General features: G+C 35.1%; 1 protein-coding gene across 11 annotated transcripts in view; it reads right to left on the bottom strand.

The window, feature by feature from the left end:
- DENND1B (DENN domain containing 1B) overlaps positions 1-17,547 on the bottom strand; it is a 263,126-nt gene that overhangs the window by 69,212 nt on the left and 176,367 nt on the right. For all 11 annotated transcript variants that reach the window (XM_082701929.1, XM_082701927.1, XM_082701928.1 and 8 more), the window contains one exon: positions 6,611-6,712. In XM_082701929.1, coding sequence (XP_082558055.1) covers positions 6,611-6,712 — 102 coding nt within the window. The remainder of the gene's footprint in view (positions 1-6,610; positions 6,713-17,547) is intronic.

Genomic DNA, 17,547 nt, shown 5'->3' on the forward strand with positions numbered 1-17,547 from the left:
AAGATTATTGCCAGTATTTTACTTTTATGAGCAGTGTAGTAAATGATTTCTGGTGCACCACTTAGAGGGGAATTCATAGGAAATTTGCATGTTTAACTTTCAATGCTAGTTTCAAAGTGTTTTCTAAACAATTTGTGCAAATTTACACTCCCATGAACAGTTAAAACTTGGTGCCTTGCTCCATGTCTTTCCCAAACTTTGAGATTTTCAGGTTTTTAAAATTCAGCCAATGTGGTGAGTATGAGGTGCTATTTTTTTTTTAATTTTATGTTCTCTAACCACAAATGAGGTTGAGTACTTTGCATACTTTTATTAGTTATTCAGCCTTCTTCATTTGCATGTGCTAATTCAAGTCTTTTGCACAATTCTATTGGATGGATAAGGGGATGGACAAGGGGAAAACTTCTTACAGACATGTAGGAGTTTGTTTTGTTTTGTTTTGGCTTGGTTTTAATTCTAGAGTCTAAATCCATGAGTGATTTATAGGTACTACAAATATGGTGTTTTTTAATAACCAATGTTCTTAATTCCAGTAAAGTCAAATTTATGCCAGCTATTCCATCATGTCTTAAGAAACTTGTCTCTCCTCTTAATCTCACAAAACAAACTGAGGGTTGCTGGGGGTCGGGGGGTCGGGAAAGGGTGGTGGGGTTATGGACATTGGGGAGGGTATGTGCTATGGTGAGCACTGTGAAGTGTGTAAACCTGGCTATTCACACACCTGTACCCCTGGGGCTAATAATATATTATAATGTTTTTTAAAAAATTAATAAAGAAAGAAGGAAAGAAAGAAAAAAGAAAGAAACCTGTCTCTCTCCTGAAAGTAATAAAAATAAGTCAGTTTGGTGTTTTCTTTCTAAACCTTTTTTTTTTTTTTTTTTTTGTAGCTAAATTATGTGTGTTAGGAATTTCAATGGTAACAGGTAACACCTTTTTCAGAGGGAAATTTTCAGTGCTTCAATATTATGTATGATATTTGTTGAAAATAACTCTAATCATGCCTTTTTCTTTAGCTTTTACCATGAATTTTATGAACAATTTCTACATCTGTTGAGATGATCTAATGATTTTTCTCCCATAATCAGCTAATGTAGTGAATTACATTCACAGATTTTCTAATATGCAGCTGCCATTTAAATTCTGGAATAAATGCAACCTGCTCATAAAGTAGTATCCTTTTTATATATTGGTAAAATTGGTTGCAAATATTTTGTTTAAATTTTTGCATCTATGTTCGTGAGTAAGGATGCCCTATAATGTTCTTTGCTCATGCTGTTTTAGGATCTGGAACCAAGATGATCTTAGCTGTATAAAACAAATTGAAGAGGATCTCCCTTTTCCCACTATCAAAACGGGAATTTTTTTGGAATTTAAATTGGAACAATTTCATTCTTGAATGTGTGGAAGAACTTGCCTATGTTGCACAAATCTACATATTTACCATTTATTTTATTCTACCTTCTTGCATCTCAGACCTTCCATCTTGGAACCGAGAAAACTTTCTTTCTCCCTGAAGTACTTTCTTAAAGTACATTCTCAAAGATTTCTTTCTGCTATTAGTAGTTAGGGTTCATCCAGAAGCAGAACCAGTAGGAGATTTGATAGGTAGATACATACACACACGAGATTTACTACAAGGAGTTGGTTTACATGATTAGGGGGCTAGCTAAGCAAGTCTGAAATTCATAGGAGAGTTATCAGGAAGGAAAAATTATGAGTAGACCGAATCCACAGGAGGTAACCAAAGTGGTCATCCCATGGGTAGAATTTCTTCTCTTTCCTAGTGAAACCTAAGTTCTGAGTTTAAGGCATTCCAACTGATTCAGACAGGCTTACTCACATTATCTATAGTCAAATGATCGGAAGTTTAAATTATATCTGTAAACATACCTTCACCGAGAGAAGCATTTAAAGTAATTGGGGATATTAGCCTAACCAAGTAGACACATCAATAAAGCAAACACAAGGGGAAAACTCAGTTTTTTTGGAGGGAAATGTTTTTATATTACTCTTATAATGAGGATGTGTTTTAGTTGTCAGAAGATTCTGGATATATTTTTTTTCAACACACTGAAGATATGGCAGGATCTTCTGGATTGCAGCTGTGAAGCCAGCTTTCGGTATATTGCTCCTTTGAAGGTAATCTATCTTGCTCCTCTTGTTTTTCAAATTTTCCCTTATTATTTAATGCTTTAGAGACGAATATATGGTGTGGCTGTAGATTTCTTTTTATTTATTCAGTTTGGATATGTTGAACTTCCTAAATTTATAAAGTGGTGTATTTTATTGGTTCTGGCTTTGTCCTTTACTACGTCTTCTCCATTTTCTGTCTTCTCCTTTCAGAATTGATTAGATGGCTTTGGATATTTTCAACTCTACCCTTCATGTCTATTAACCTCTCCTACATTCTTTATTTCTTCATTTCTCTGCATTATCTTCTTGCTAATTTCTTTTTCAGATATATCTTCCAGTTTTGCAAATCTCTCTTCAGTTAGATCTGATCTGCTGTTAAACCCATCAATTTCCTTTCATTTCAATTACATGCATCTTACCAGAAATTATATCTGCTATATTCTTAAAATTGTTCCAGTTCTTGAATGTTTTTATATCCTGAACATTTTTAAAGCTTATCCTCTATTTCTCTGAACATCTTAGGCATAGCTATTTTATGTTCTATTTTTGATAATTCCAATAATTAAAGTCTTTGCAAGTCAATATTTGTCTGCTGTTTCTTCTAATTCTCATTCATGATTTGTGTTTTTAATAATTTCTAGCACAGAAGTTTTTCTTTGGAATTATAGGTGGGAGAATTCTTTGGTGCCTGGATTCCTCAAGAGAAGATGTGTGTTTGCCTCCGCTTAGGGCCTGACAGTGTTAACAATTTAGGATCACTTTAAACTTGGCTTGAGCTATGTCAGACTAAATATGAAATTATTAATTCAGACTTCAAATTTCTCTACAAGCTGGTGTGTTTACTTCTCAGCAGCACTTTTCCCTCCCTTCCACTCAGTACCAGTGCTTCAAAGGTACAATCACTAGGAAATGAGTTAAGGGAAAGAGCAACCTTACTTCTTGTTTACTTTTACACTAAATCATCCCAGAATTGTGGGAGTAGGGTCTTCAAATAAACTTCTCAATTTGGGTGTTGTTTCCTGTGCCCCCACCACAAAAAAAGTTTTTTAAATACTGTATTTAAAATTGTTTCAGTATGTAAGTTAGCTCTGAATCCTTCCTGCCATATTATCAGAAATAACAGTAAGAGAAAAAAAAAAAGAAAAAGAAATAACAGTTTTATTTTAACTCTTAACTTAAAATTATACATTTCTCTCCTGGGTCCCTCTTCTCTCAATTTTGATGCATAAGCATTGCTAAATAGAGAACCTGAGGTGCTCTTGACCTATAATGGATCATAAATTCATAATAATGAATAGTAACTATGTGTACCTAATAAATTTTTTCATATTCTTTTAGAAATAGCAATAGTATCTTTGAGGCTGCATCTGTTGATAATTTTTTACTAACTGATTCCTATTTTTGGTTTTTTTTCTCCTTCCCCCCCCTCAAGCTTTAGTAAAGTGTAACTGATAATCAAAAAATTGCTCATAAGTAGGGCGCCTGGGTGGCTCAGTGGGTTGAAGCCTCTGCCTTTGGCTCAGGTCATGATCCCAGGGTCCTGGGATCGAGTCCCGCATCGGGCTCTCTGCTCCGCAGGGAGCCTGCTTCCTCCTCTCTCTCTGCCTGCCTCTCTGCCTACTTGTGATCTCTGTCTGTCAAATAAATAAATAAATAAAATCTTTAAAAAAAAATTGCACATAAACAATGTAGACAATGTGGCAAGTTTGGACATATGTATACATTCCTGCTATAATCACCTCAATCAAGGTAATAAATGTATCCAACACCTCCAAAAGTTTCCTTGAATTCCTTTGTGTTTTTGTTTGTGCTAAGAACACAGGTCAACGTGAGATATACCCTCTTAACCAATTTTAAATACACAATTATATCTATAGGCACTATGTTGTATAGTCAATCTCTGGAACTTACTCATCTTTAGAAGTTTGTGAAACTGTTAACAGGAATCTTTTAAATTCTTTCAGGGCTATCATCAAGTATCATTTCTTAAAGGTCATAAAATGATATCAAGCTTGAGAATATGGTCAGTTGGTACATGTAAAACTATTCAAGTTGTCTATATAATGGTTTCTAATTTAATTGACTATTTTCATATTTCACATTTCACTTTTCTGAATGAGTTTTATTTTTAAAAAATCCTGCATAGATTTGTATTCTATTAATGTAATTGCTCTAAAATGAAGCAGACACTAAAATTTAGTAAGGCTCTACAAAATGTTGTGTACTGTGCTCAGGTATACATGTATTAATTAACATAAATTTTAGCACAACCCTGTTAAGGTGGTATTTCTATTTTAAAGAAAAAGAAACAGATACTTATTAACAAACAGCTATTAAGTGATAGGGCCAAGATCTAACCCAATTCTATCTGATTTGTAAAAAATACAAATGTTTTGTAAGTATATAAATTACTTGGGGTGGCTGGATGGCTCAGTGGGTTAAGCCTTTGCCTTCAGCTCAGATCATGATCTCAGGGTCCTGGGATCGAGCCCCACATCGGGTTCTCTGCTCAGCGGGGAGCCTGCTTCCCCCTCTCTCTCTGCCTGCCTCTCTGCCTACTTGTGATTGCTCTCTCTGTGTTAAATAAATAAATAAAATCTTTAAAAAAAATTATTGTGTCTGAACTACATCTAATGAAAAGACTTTAGTTACATTCTCATGGTGAAAGATTAAGTAGTAAGTTGGATATTCTATCCACCCATTCAATTCTTGACTCCCATATATTCTGACCTTCACAACTCGTTTTTTTTTTTTTTAAGGTACTTTTCTTCTTGGGCACCTGGGTGGCTCAGTTGGTTAAGAGACTGCCTTCAACTCAGGTCATGATCCTGGAGTCCTGAGATTGAATCCCACATCGGGCTCCCTGCTCAGCAGGGAGTCTGCTTCTCTCTCTGACACTCTCCCCTCTCATGCTCACTCTCTCTCTCTCAAGTAAATAAATAAAATCTTAAAAAAAAAAAAAAGTTACTTTTCTTCTTTTTTTTTTTTTTTAAATTTGACAGAGAGAGAGAGAGCACAAGCAACCAGAGCAGCAGGTAGAGGGAGAGGGAGAAGTAGGCTCTCTGCTGAGCAGGGAGCATGATGCAGGGCTCGATCCCAGGACCCTGCGATCATGACCTGAGCTGAAGGCAGCCACTTTTCAGCAACTGAGGCACCCAGGTACCCCACAATTCGGTTTTGAAAATGGGCAGTAGTACTACACCTCCTTGAGAGACAAAAATACAAAAAGGGTACTGTTATTTAACACAAGAAGCATGCACTAGGAAACCAGTACAGGGCTACACTTGCTATATACTTCAGCATTTATAAAGACCATCCCATGGTCCTCATACAACCTTGGGAAACAATTCAGTATAATATTGGAGTTCTCTAGAGACGGAGCACCAAAAGTAACCCATCCATTTTTAGAAATTCACAAAACATCTTGGGCCCTGAAACCTATCAAGCCTTATTCTGCTTCTTCTAGATATTGTACAAATCTAAGCCTTTCTTTGAGGTAAACCTTCACATATTAGAAGGCAGTTATAGCACCCCCCCCCAGATTATTTTCTAATTATTTTTCAAAACTTCCTCAGAATATAGGTAATAGTATTGGTTTTGTCACTATCAAATTAAATGACTTGTTTAGTTTAAAGCTGATCTCAAGTTACATGGTATCTTTTCTCCAAACAGTCCAAAGGATTCTATTAGATTTTCAGCTTCTCAAGGGCATTACTGAATTTTTATTCATGTTTGTACCCTGGCCCTGAGTGGTTTATGACCCACTGTAGGTCTCATTAACTGCTGAATTCACATGAGTAACTATACATTTAAATTATCATGTGGTATAAGAAAAGAAAGTGTTTAGAACTTAATTTAAATTACATAAACAGAAACTAAGAAAAGCCTGAATTAAGAGACTTGCTATGATCACACACTGGAATGAAAGAACTAGTCCTTATAAACATTCTGAATTCTGATGTTAAGCTACCTGCATTTCGAAGTGGCATTTACATTTTCTGAGCCAAAAATAAAGATACATAGTAGGACTATGAATTTTTTTCTGAATTTTAAATTTATAATTATGACATCTGTTTTTATAAACTGGATTACATTAGGACTGTCCTAGGACTGTCCTACAAGAAATATGGTTTGTTTAGCCACTACCAATTTACCAGAGCAAACTCCTAGATGCCTTACATGAAACTAGTCATGTTGGTTTCATAGCTGTATGGATGAATACCCTTCCTCAGACCATTAGGTCAGCACATTCAATGATGAATTTTTTAATAACAAAGTTACTTTTCTACCATTTTCTAGAGCGCTATGCTATCGATAACTACAGAGTTACAAGAGAAAGAAAAATTTTCTGTAATTCCAGAACAGACATTACTCAGGGTTTTGACATACTTTTGGTAAAAGTGATAAAAATGTGTTATGCATTTCTGTTACATTTCTGTAATCTGTTACAGAAGGCAATGTGGTGGTCCACTCTTACCTGCTTGAAAAGTTGGAGGTTAACTGCAGTTTCCAAGAACTGTTTCATCAGACTTGAGCGGTGCTTTACAAAACTCTCCTCACAGAACGTGATGGGCTCACCCTAGAGAGAAATGAAGATTTTAGGGTGTCAATAGAAAGGCAGTCAGAGAGAAATAGTCTCTCTAAAAAGGCACATGGTGGGTCGCGGGGGAGTATAAGACACAGAAGCAACTTCAAGGTGCTAGAAGTCTAAAGGGAGTCAAACAGACTCTTAGACATAATAGCTGGATTTCAGCATCGGAGAAAAATATTCCTCTACTGACAAGCTTCTACTAGAGCTTCCTAATCAAGGATCGTGGGGTCTTAAAATTGCTTAGTTTCACTTCCTCAAAGTAAGAACGAATATCCTAAAAACAAAGGTTTAATATTATTAGATTGAATTAGTAGCATTAAAAAGAGTATGCAAAGCTGAAAAAAGTCAACAACTGCAGTTTTATCCTAATTAGAAAATATTCTTGCTATAAAAATTGCTGCATGTTTTTTACCATTTATATATGATCATTAATTTCTTTTTAAATTAATTAAAAGTTCTTACAATAACATTCTCTTCATCACTTCACATACAATTCTGATTAGCTACTTTCTAGATTAAGTCCCACTTTGTATCTCCTTTAATTTATCCTATTTTTAAAGTAACTAAAACTTTGCAAAAGTCTTCTGGTAGCTTATGCTCCATTAGCTTGCTCCTCCACCAAACTATCAAGAACTTAAATTCTGAATACAGATTCCACTCATTCCATTTATTCCCATACAGGATGTCGGAAAATTGTCACTCACTTGCTGATCTCTACCACCTGCTACTTCCCTCAGTAACCTGAATGGTCCTCTTGCCCATTCAATACTTGTGAAGATAAGTGATCCAAATGAATATGAGATAATATAATCCAAATGCAACTGAGATAAGTGACAATGACTCACTGATGATAATGAATCCTGTAGCCATCTCTATGTTGGCAGTAACAAGGAAAAAACCTCATCTTCTAACAGAACTTTGAAAAAATATTAATTATAATTTAATTTTAAGGACAACTCAATGCCTTGATTACAGGTATCTGTAAATAAATTTCTGAACATTGGCTCCTGCATGAATGAAATGAGACTAACAATTTAACAGCAATTCACCTGCTATCACTGGCTGATGGAAGCTAATGATACTATGGATCTGCACTGTTCAAAATAGTAGCTATTAGTCACATGCAGCAATTTAAATTTAAATTTATTAAAATGAAACAAGATGGGACCACGGAGGGAGACAAATCATAAAAGATTTAATCCTAGGAAACAAACTGAGGGTTGCTGAGAGGTGGGAAGGGAGGGAGAGGGTGGCTGGGTTATGGACATTGGGGAGGGCATGTGCTACGGTGAGTGCTGTGAATTGTATAAGACCGATGATTCACAGACCTGTACCCCTGAAGCAAATAATATATTAACAAATATTAATTAAATATTTTATTTTATTTTATTAATAAATATTAATTAAAAATTTAAATAAAACTAAAATTTCAGTTCCTCAATGCACTAGCCACATCTGAAAAGTTCAATTGCCACAAGTGGTCCATGGCTACTATTAGATATCACAAATACAGAACATTTCATTTATCACAAATAGTGTTCTTCAACAGCATTGCTACAGAAGAAAATAAAATTCAAATTATTAGCAAAGACAACCATATCAGCCACCAGCCAAGACCTCATAATAAAACTGCCATTATTATTTTGATACTGATTATTGCCATTCTTAACTGCCATTAGATGATTTTAAATTATATATTTTAAAAATTAGAGTCATTTACATAAATATATTTTGTATAATCAAAAATCACCATATTTGCCACTATTAAAGAATTTACAACTCAGACTCTATGGTGGGGGGCGGCTACAACAAACAGGCGATCCTATTTAAGAGAAAGGTCTACTGTTTTTGCATCACAGGTATCAGCATCATATCTAGTTACACTGAGAGCCCAAAAATGTTTTATAAGTCAATAAACAAAGTAGCAAGTGAGCTAATATTTGCTCCATACCACTTATTTTCTCTTCCAAAAGTAAATACAAATTTTAAAGATAAATACAATCATTGTTTTCAATGGCAGTTCTAACTATACCACAATTATTACACAGTGATCAGTACAATTGATAATTTCAGTTTTTATTAGAAAGATTTTTCTCTAACATGTAAGTTGTATTTTATTAGCATCTATGATTTTTCCGAAAGTTACCATTAATAGTGGAATACTTAATACTTTCTATGTTACAATGTAGCATTTCTTTTGACTGGAAGGAGTGGAAGACAAGGTGATGGAGAATCTCCAGGTGAGGGAAATGGATGAGAGGAAAATCTACCTATGTCTTCTTAAGAGTTGGGCTAACTTAGTTTTTATTTTTAGCCAATGTGACTTATGCTGGCCCAGCTCTGTCCTCATTAATCTTCTAGTAGATGCTTTCAATCTTTCAAGAGAAATAGTGAAGAGAAAGTTCAGATATGCTGTCCATCCAGTTTTGATAACACCAATCATAGTAAAAGCTTTGAACTTAACCTTCAGATGATTAACACAGCCTGTTTACTTAGAGTCTCTGGTAATAACAAAAAAGACAAACCTGACACATATTGGAATTTTCTCTCAGGGGAAAGAAAAATAAATCTTGATTAACAATGCTCTAAATTTTTGTTTTAATACACAGGAGACTCAGTCATTGTCATGCTGGAGTGTGTATGATATCAAACAAATTATAAATGACTTCCCAGTGTAAGTTCTTTTAAATCTGAGTTCAGTTGAAAGGCCCGATAAGGAACTCTGCTTAGGATCTTCTGACTTACTTATGATCTGGTTAAAAATAAAGCTTAGGGTGGAGTGGTTTTCAAAAACTTTTCTTGCTCCAGTGTCCAGTGTTGCCCAGTTAATTCCCAGCTGACTTAAGTATGAAGGATTTCATGAAGCCTCTATGGCTTCACAGAGGAAACCTGAGCTGATTTTGATAACTAATGGAAGTCTTCTGAAACAAAGATGGAAAGCATAGTCTTGAGAGAGGCAGGTACAGACACAAAGTGGATAGTGTGTTTGGGATGGGTATGCACTAGAGAAAGCGCCAAAGATAATAAAAGACTGGTTAAGGCCTAGGGGATAATGGTTATGAATTACAGAAAGTACCAGAGAGAAGTAAAACATAGGTCAAGCATACTGGAAAAGGCCTAAATTATATTCTAAAGTTATTTTCTTTTTCTTTTTCTTTTTTTTTTTTTAAACCTATGGGAGGTATTAGTTTTTATTTTATTTATTTATTTATTTATTTATTTGAGAGAGCGATCAAGCAAGAGAGAAATTGAGAGAACGAGTGCGGGGAGGGACAAGGAGAAGCAGACTCCCTGTAGAACATCGAGCCCGACATGCGACTCAGTCCCAGGTTCCTGGGATCATAAGCAGAGCCTGAGGCAGACCAGCTGAGCTGCCCAGGTGCCATAAAGTTCTTTTCTTAAAGACATCAAGAATCTCACAGAATATCTACTCAATGAAGTGACAAGATTGTATGTCTTAAAAGGGAAGATAACTGCACCCTGGGTAGCTCAGTCTGTTAAGTGTCTGCCTTCGGTTCCGGTTATGATCTCATGGGTCCTGGGAATCCCACCCTGTGCGAGGCTCCCTATTCCCTCAGCCTCTGTCCTCTCCCATTCATGCTCTCTCTCTCTCAAATAAATAAAATCTTTAAAAGGAAATTTAATAGGCAAGAGGAAATACTGGAAATAGGCAGACGAAGTAATAGTGAAATACAAATCTGGCAAGAAAAGATGAACCAGGAGGTAGAAAGACAAAGTGATGACTACCATTACTCAGTACTGATAGAGTACTTACTACTATCACTAATAATAATAACAATAGCTAATATCTACATAATGATTATGGGCCAGATACTGTTCTAAGCAATTTACATGTATTAATCCACATAAACCTCAAACTTACTGTTTTACTTTATACAGGAATAAACTAAAATATGGGAAAGGGTTAAGTAACTTTCTCAAGATTACGGAGTATGTAAGTTGTAGAAGCCTGATGTAGACTCAGTCTATGCTTTCAAATTATCCCATTTCTGAGTATTCAATACTACATGAAATGTTTTATTTATTCCATATCATATAATGTGTAAAAGTACAATTTTACTGCAAAATCAATAGGAATGTTTATCAACTGATGTACAGCAGTGGTGCTCAAAGCATGGTCCAGGGACTGAGACCTTTTGACAGGGTCTGCAACATCCAAACTATTTTTATAACAGTGCTAAAACATTATTTGCCCTTTTCACTTTTATTTTCTCATGAGATCCAATGGAGCTTACACGACTGGCGATATTGTCACAGACAGAAAGCAGAATCAAATATGAGAACTCAGCCCTCTTCTTTTAAGCTATATACTTTTGAAAAAATATAAAACAAATCCATTCTTCTTTTGTTTTTTGTTTAGAAATAGCTATTTCTCAAAAAATGTTTCATGTTCATCTGTAGTAGTTTTATACTAATTTTAAATAATAAGTATTTAAAATATTTCCAGTTTTGACTTCTAATGTGGTAAACAGAGAAAGATAGAGCCCACATAAACAAAAGTCCTTTAAAACCCTTGATGATTTTTACAAATATAAAGTCATCTAGAGGCAAAAAGTTTAAGAACCACTGATATGCAGAAACAAGACAAGCCAAAGTCAAAGAGGACTTCTGGATTTCAAGCTTGAGAATCAAAAGATGGATGATACAATTTATTAAAGACCAGAAGTATAGAAACAAACCAGGTTTAAGAAGAAGTTGATAAAATAAATTTTGGGATATGTCTTTGGTCAGATTCTAAGCTGAGCCTGAGACAAGGATTCTTGTTTAAGTGATTTGTTGGTGAAAAATGCTCATGAAATAGCACTGAGGGAAGCAAAATAGGGCAGAAGAAAAAACCCAAGCAACGATGTAATTTCAGCCAGCAATCACCTCAGTTTAAACCTATGAAAAAGCATCAAATGTACTGGCAGAGTTATTCCCATCTTGAAGCAAGGAGGCCAGTTTCTTACACCTTTTATCAGTCATTCATTAAGCATGGTCTTCCCTGGTGGGAGGAGTGTGGAGATTAGAGGTGCTTAGGGAGGCCCTTGCTACTTAGCCAAGGACAGTTTTTCTCTGAAAAGGATGCCACGCAGAACAGGGGATCTGATCAGGACACCAGCAATGTCCATCCTGGCATGGCTAAGGCAAGGAAGATGCTTGAAGGCATGTGGACAAGGGTAGAAACCCAAGTTTGGAAAACTTGTTCTTTAACATATATTTAGGAATTATCTGCACAGAATCAAGCATGAAGGTTAAACTGATCATTACTTATGGAAAAAGACTGATGCAACTGAGAAATATGCATCGGTAATCCAATTTATTTTCTAAAAGTTATATTGTTTATTGACAGAAAAAGCAAGGGAAGAAGAATACAGCTCTGTGGAAACACAGAATAATCATGTAGAGACATTAAAGTGTGGACAAGAAAAATTCTTCATGGTAAAAAGCAAAAAACTGAATTCAAATAAAATAAGTTTAAAAGAAGTCTGATGTGATGGTTAAGCTACTGAATCTTTTGCTCCATGGAAGAGTGATGAGGCAACAGAAAGGAACTAAAGCTAAAATCGTTTCCATAGACTGTCACACACAAAAGAGCATGAAAGGATGTAAGAAAAAATACAATCTGTACTAAGGTAGGAATGAAGTTCTTATTTCAGAGAAGAGAACCAGACTTTCCAGAAATGAACTGTCACATTACCTGTCCGTAAAGGATTACACCAATCAGCAAATATGTACTAAGAATGAATCAACAAGCTATTGGGCATTTTATGATGAGGCTTTCTATGTAGTTTGTTATTATTAATAATAAAAATACACCAAACGCTCATACTTGATTTACCTGTTAAAACATACAAATCAGAGCAGATTCAAATTCAAGATTATCCACAGAATAACAAATGTCACACTCATTCCCTTGTACAATGACTAATAAATGGGAAGGAAAAAGGTATCATTAGAGCCAGTGCACTAGAAAACTACATGTCATTTGTACCTGATGGTATTTATTTATTTGTTTATTTAATTTTTTAATTTTTTAATAAACATATAATGTATTATTAGCCCCAGGGGTACAGGTCTGTGAATCGCCAGGTTTACACATTTCACAGCACTCACCATAGCACATACCCTCCCCAATGTCCATAACCCCAACTGATGGTATTTAAATAAGACTCTTCAAGTAGCTGTGGCAGGAGAATGAATTAGAAATGCCCTCCAGCGGCATAAATTTGGCCCTATGGAATAGATCACTTACCTCGCAAAGTCTTAAATTCCATATTTAACATAAATAAGTAAATTCTCCCTCCTCTGAAAATCCAGAGTATAACTTTCTTTTAGCATTTATTTTCTAAGTTGTATTAAAAGTTATTTTTATAGATCTCACCTGTGCATTTTTGAGGTCTGGGACTATATCCTTATATATCTCTGCACTTTTTATTGTAATACTCAACATAGTATTTGTATTCTGAGTGTTCAGTAAATATCCACTGGTTAATAATTTGAATTATTTTTACAGGATAATTAAGACACAAGAAAGATATGGAGGAGACAGTGTTGTTTTTCCTACCCTACTATTATGTTCAGTCTCAAAGTGATTATCATCAAATCAGTATTTTTGTTTAGTGTGTTTTTAAGGATGGATATCTTTCAAGTTCTATATTGTCTTCTGGAGAAGGAAACTTTGCAAGAACAAGAACATACTTAAACATGGACTAGATCTTGCCATTTGCGACAACGTGGATGGAATAGAGGGTATTATGCTTAGCGAAGTAAGTCAATTGGAGAAAGAGAACTATCATATGATCTCCCTGATATGAGAAAGTGGAGATGCAATGTGGGGGGGGTTGGGAGGTAGGAAAAGAAAAAAATGAAACAAAATGGGATCTGGAGGGAGGCAAGCCATAAGAGACTCTTAATCTCACAAAACAAACTGAGGGTTGCTGGGGGAAGGCGGATAGGGAGACGGTGGTGGGCTTATGGACATTGGGGAGGGTATGTGCTATGGTGTACCCCTGGGGCTAATAACACATTATTTATTTATAAAAAATAAAAAAATATATATATAAAAAAAAAACCCTGAGGGTTGCCGGGGGGAGGCGGGTATGGAGAGAGTGGTTGGGTTACGGACATTGGGGAGGGTATGTGCTATGGTGAGTGCAGTGAAGTGTGTAAGCCTGATGATTCACAGACCTGTACCCCTGGGGCAAATAATACATTATATGTTAATTAAAAAATTAAATTTAAAAAAAAACCCCATGGATTAGATCTTAATGCTTTAAGGATATATATGACTTAGTAAGGATTCATATTGAAAAAAATTAAGGTTTTATGAAGAATCATGCTGCATAAAAATGTGAAATATAATAAACAAAGTATCAACATAATACTTATTCAGTTCCCTAATACACTTGGGCTTAATATGTAATGTCACTGTTATGTAACAAATATAAACAAGCAAAAATGTCTGCATAACGATGGTATTTTTAAATTTTTAAATCTCTTAAATACTCAGTTATCAGTTCTCTCAAGGGAATGGTCAAATATATTCAGGTTCTCACAGAAAATAATATTAAAATATTTTCCAGATTATACAGCATTCTTCTTCCAAGTATCCCAGTGCTATTATTATGTAAGGTACCACAAGTCTACGCTCAGGATTTATTAACCATGAAAACAATGCTTTTTCTACTGCTGAAAATTACTGAGGAAAAAAAGCCTTATATTTAAATCATAAACTTTAATCATTATTTACAGCAAAATCTTCTCTCTGTATATATTATTATATGAGCTTGTCCTAAAGTTATTAGATCTGTCTTGAATAAAAATAGCTATCAATGTTCCATTTGCCTGTGATTCAGCAAGTTAAGATACGGAAAGAAATTGATTTTTCTAAATTAGACACAGTTGTTTCTAGAACTCTAAACTTGAACAATCTTAGTTAAAAAGATTAATAGAGCAATGTATTAGTTTTATACACACTGTGAAAAATATGTATTTTTCTTTTCCACAATAAAGAAAAACACTCTCTATTCTCATGAAACACTTACTATTAGAGTCCCTAGTTCTATCTATCCCATAGTGGTGGTGCTGAATTTTTACATTTTTGCTAAAGCAGTTAAGCAAGATTCCTTCTCTGTTAAAAAGAAAAAAAAAAAAAAAAAAGAGCAGAAAGAAAGTGCCACAAAAGCAACCATACTTTATGAGACTCCAAATACACAATAAATATTTCCTTGGTTACAACCATTTCTAAAACCAAAAAGTCTATACTCAAGCTTGGGTAATGAGATGAATGGGCACCTAAAATGTTTTAGTAACCATAAAACCAAGAGGGGTGAGCAAATGTATATTTCAACTTGGATTTTTATATCTTTAACAAGTTGACAGCTGCAAATCTGTTAAATGAAAACTTGAAGGCAAAGATTTAGTGAATGTCCACTTAAATTATGGATACCAAGCCTGTGCTTAAATTGTTTGAGTTTAATCACAAAATATAACATTATTTACTGATAATGTTTGAAGAAATATATTCCAAAGGGACAACTCTTCCAAACTGCCAAACAGAGGCCTAGATTACCAACCAATCTTTATTTTAAAAAGAATTCACCTTTAAATCCATCAGCAAGGCTCAGAGCTGCCCAGAAAAGCTTGAGTGATTGAAACAAATGACAGCACCCCAAGTATTCAAAGGACTAGATCTAAGTGTTACTTTTTTGCTCTTAGGATAACCAAGAATATGCCTTTGAACATATTAAGCAGTATTTTAACTTGGGCAAACATTTCGTTAGCATTAGCTGTTGGTCAAAAATTGACTTTTTTATTTTTAATAGCTTGTGATACAAATGATACACAGAGGTACAACTGATGACCCTTTACTAGTTATTTAATACAATCACCTACAAGTATTCTCATGTTTATAACAGTGTTTTTCTTTTGGGAAATCAGAGGAGGGTACTTTAGTTTTGTTAGAGGAATTTTCCTCCCCAAACTTAGTACTTCTAAAATGTCATTTTTAATAATAGCAAATATATAAAGCATTGATAATATGCCAAACACATTTATGAACATATTTTATTCTCTAAATAACCCAAGAAGAATTACTACCTTTTTTAAAGAACACAAGAGGAAACTAAAGCACTATGACATTCATTTGCCCAAACTCAACTAGTGAGTCGCAGCAGGAGGATCTGAACCCAGGCAGCCTGGTTCTAGAGCTTGTGTTCTTACCACGTTTCTTCAATCCATGTAGCACATTATTTTGAACTCACATTTTTGAATTCTTAAAAAGTAACTAACTTGCTGCTGGCTAAAATCCCCCAAAATCAAAATATCTACTGTTTTATTTAAATCACTTTCCAACAACTTTGAGGACTTGTGTATTTCTCTCTGTAAGTAAGAGTAGGCAATAGTGCTCGTGTGTCATTCAGAAGGTAATAGTGAGGAAATCTGAGAAGAGCAACAACCTCTTTAGAGTTGTCACTCAGACATTCTAGTTTATTTGTAACATAAGTTCCTCTTTGGCAGCATTTAGTATAGGTATTTAGTATTTGCATTTGAAAACGGACATTCAAATCATCCTGAGGGCTTTCCCTCACAGCCCACATCCCACTGGCTCCCCACCAACACCACTGAAGACTGAGGGAGGAGGAAGGTGCAGAATGAGCAGTGGCAGTTACCCCCCAGGTCAACAAAACCACAAATGGAAATATGCAGCATGAATAACAAATTATTTCCCCAATTTATATCTATCTATCTATATCTCCACACACACAGTGGGATATCACTACCATATGCTCCTTTTGAGAAAAGTCCTATGACTGCATCATTTGTTCAGTCTCTCCATAGTGTGTCCTGAATGCCTTCCATGCATCTTCATTTAGAAGAAATGCTAGTTCAGGACATCTATCTCAAGGAGAGTATGATACAGTAATGGAGGCCAGAGCGAGCAGAACTGTGCCATACTGGAACAAGAGGGGGACTGTGGAAGAAGAGATTCAAGTGTGGGCCCCACTGTTTGGTATCCCAGGAACCTCAGAGAGGTTATTTACACTCTGTGAACATCATGTTCCTCATCTTTAACATGAAAAGGGTAAATAGTCTATCTAAAGTGTCTATTAATGCCTGATACCCAGAGGGTACATGAAGGTCAATTATTGTTTTAATAGCAACTAATTATGAATTTCAGTAAAAATAATAAAAGAACCATAATAAAAACCATACAAAAAAGGGAGAAGAAATGTTTTAAAGAAAGTGAGTATAATTAATTCATAGAAAAAAAGGGTCAGTATAAACTGCAGTTTTAAGAATTAGAAAGGAACTACATGGCCATTAAAAGCAAGAAAGATAAAAGCACTACCGGGAAGAAAGAACATTAACTGTAGTAATTTGGAATGTTTGGAAGCCTGAGACGCTTGGGACATTTTGGAGCCTCAAGCAGAATTCTCTGAATTGAGGTCAAAAATCAGGAAAAAAAGTAAAGACAGACTGCTTGCCCATTGTGAGGGTCTTGAAGGACAGTTCTATGACTAATGTACATGTCTAATTTTGGCAATGTAAGAGAAATAACATAATAAGAATAGTTTGCTTTTATATATATATACATATATATGTATATATATATAAATAATCATGAAATTTGGAAAGTAATACCCAGTTAAAAAAGTCATATTCATGGGGTTCCTGGGTGGCTCAGTGGGTTAAGCCTCTGCCTTTGGCTCAGGTCATGATCTCAGGGTCCTGGGATCGAGCCCCACATTGGGCTCCCTGCTCAGCAGAGGCCTGCTTCCCTCCCTCCCTACTTACCTCTCTGCCCACTTGTGATTTCT

The sequence above is a fragment of the Mustela nivalis genome (assembly GCF_964662115.1).
Source record: "Mustela nivalis genome assembly, chromosome: 16".
In the NCBI taxonomy this organism is placed as follows: domain Eukaryota; kingdom Metazoa; phylum Chordata; class Mammalia; order Carnivora; family Mustelidae; genus Mustela; species Mustela nivalis.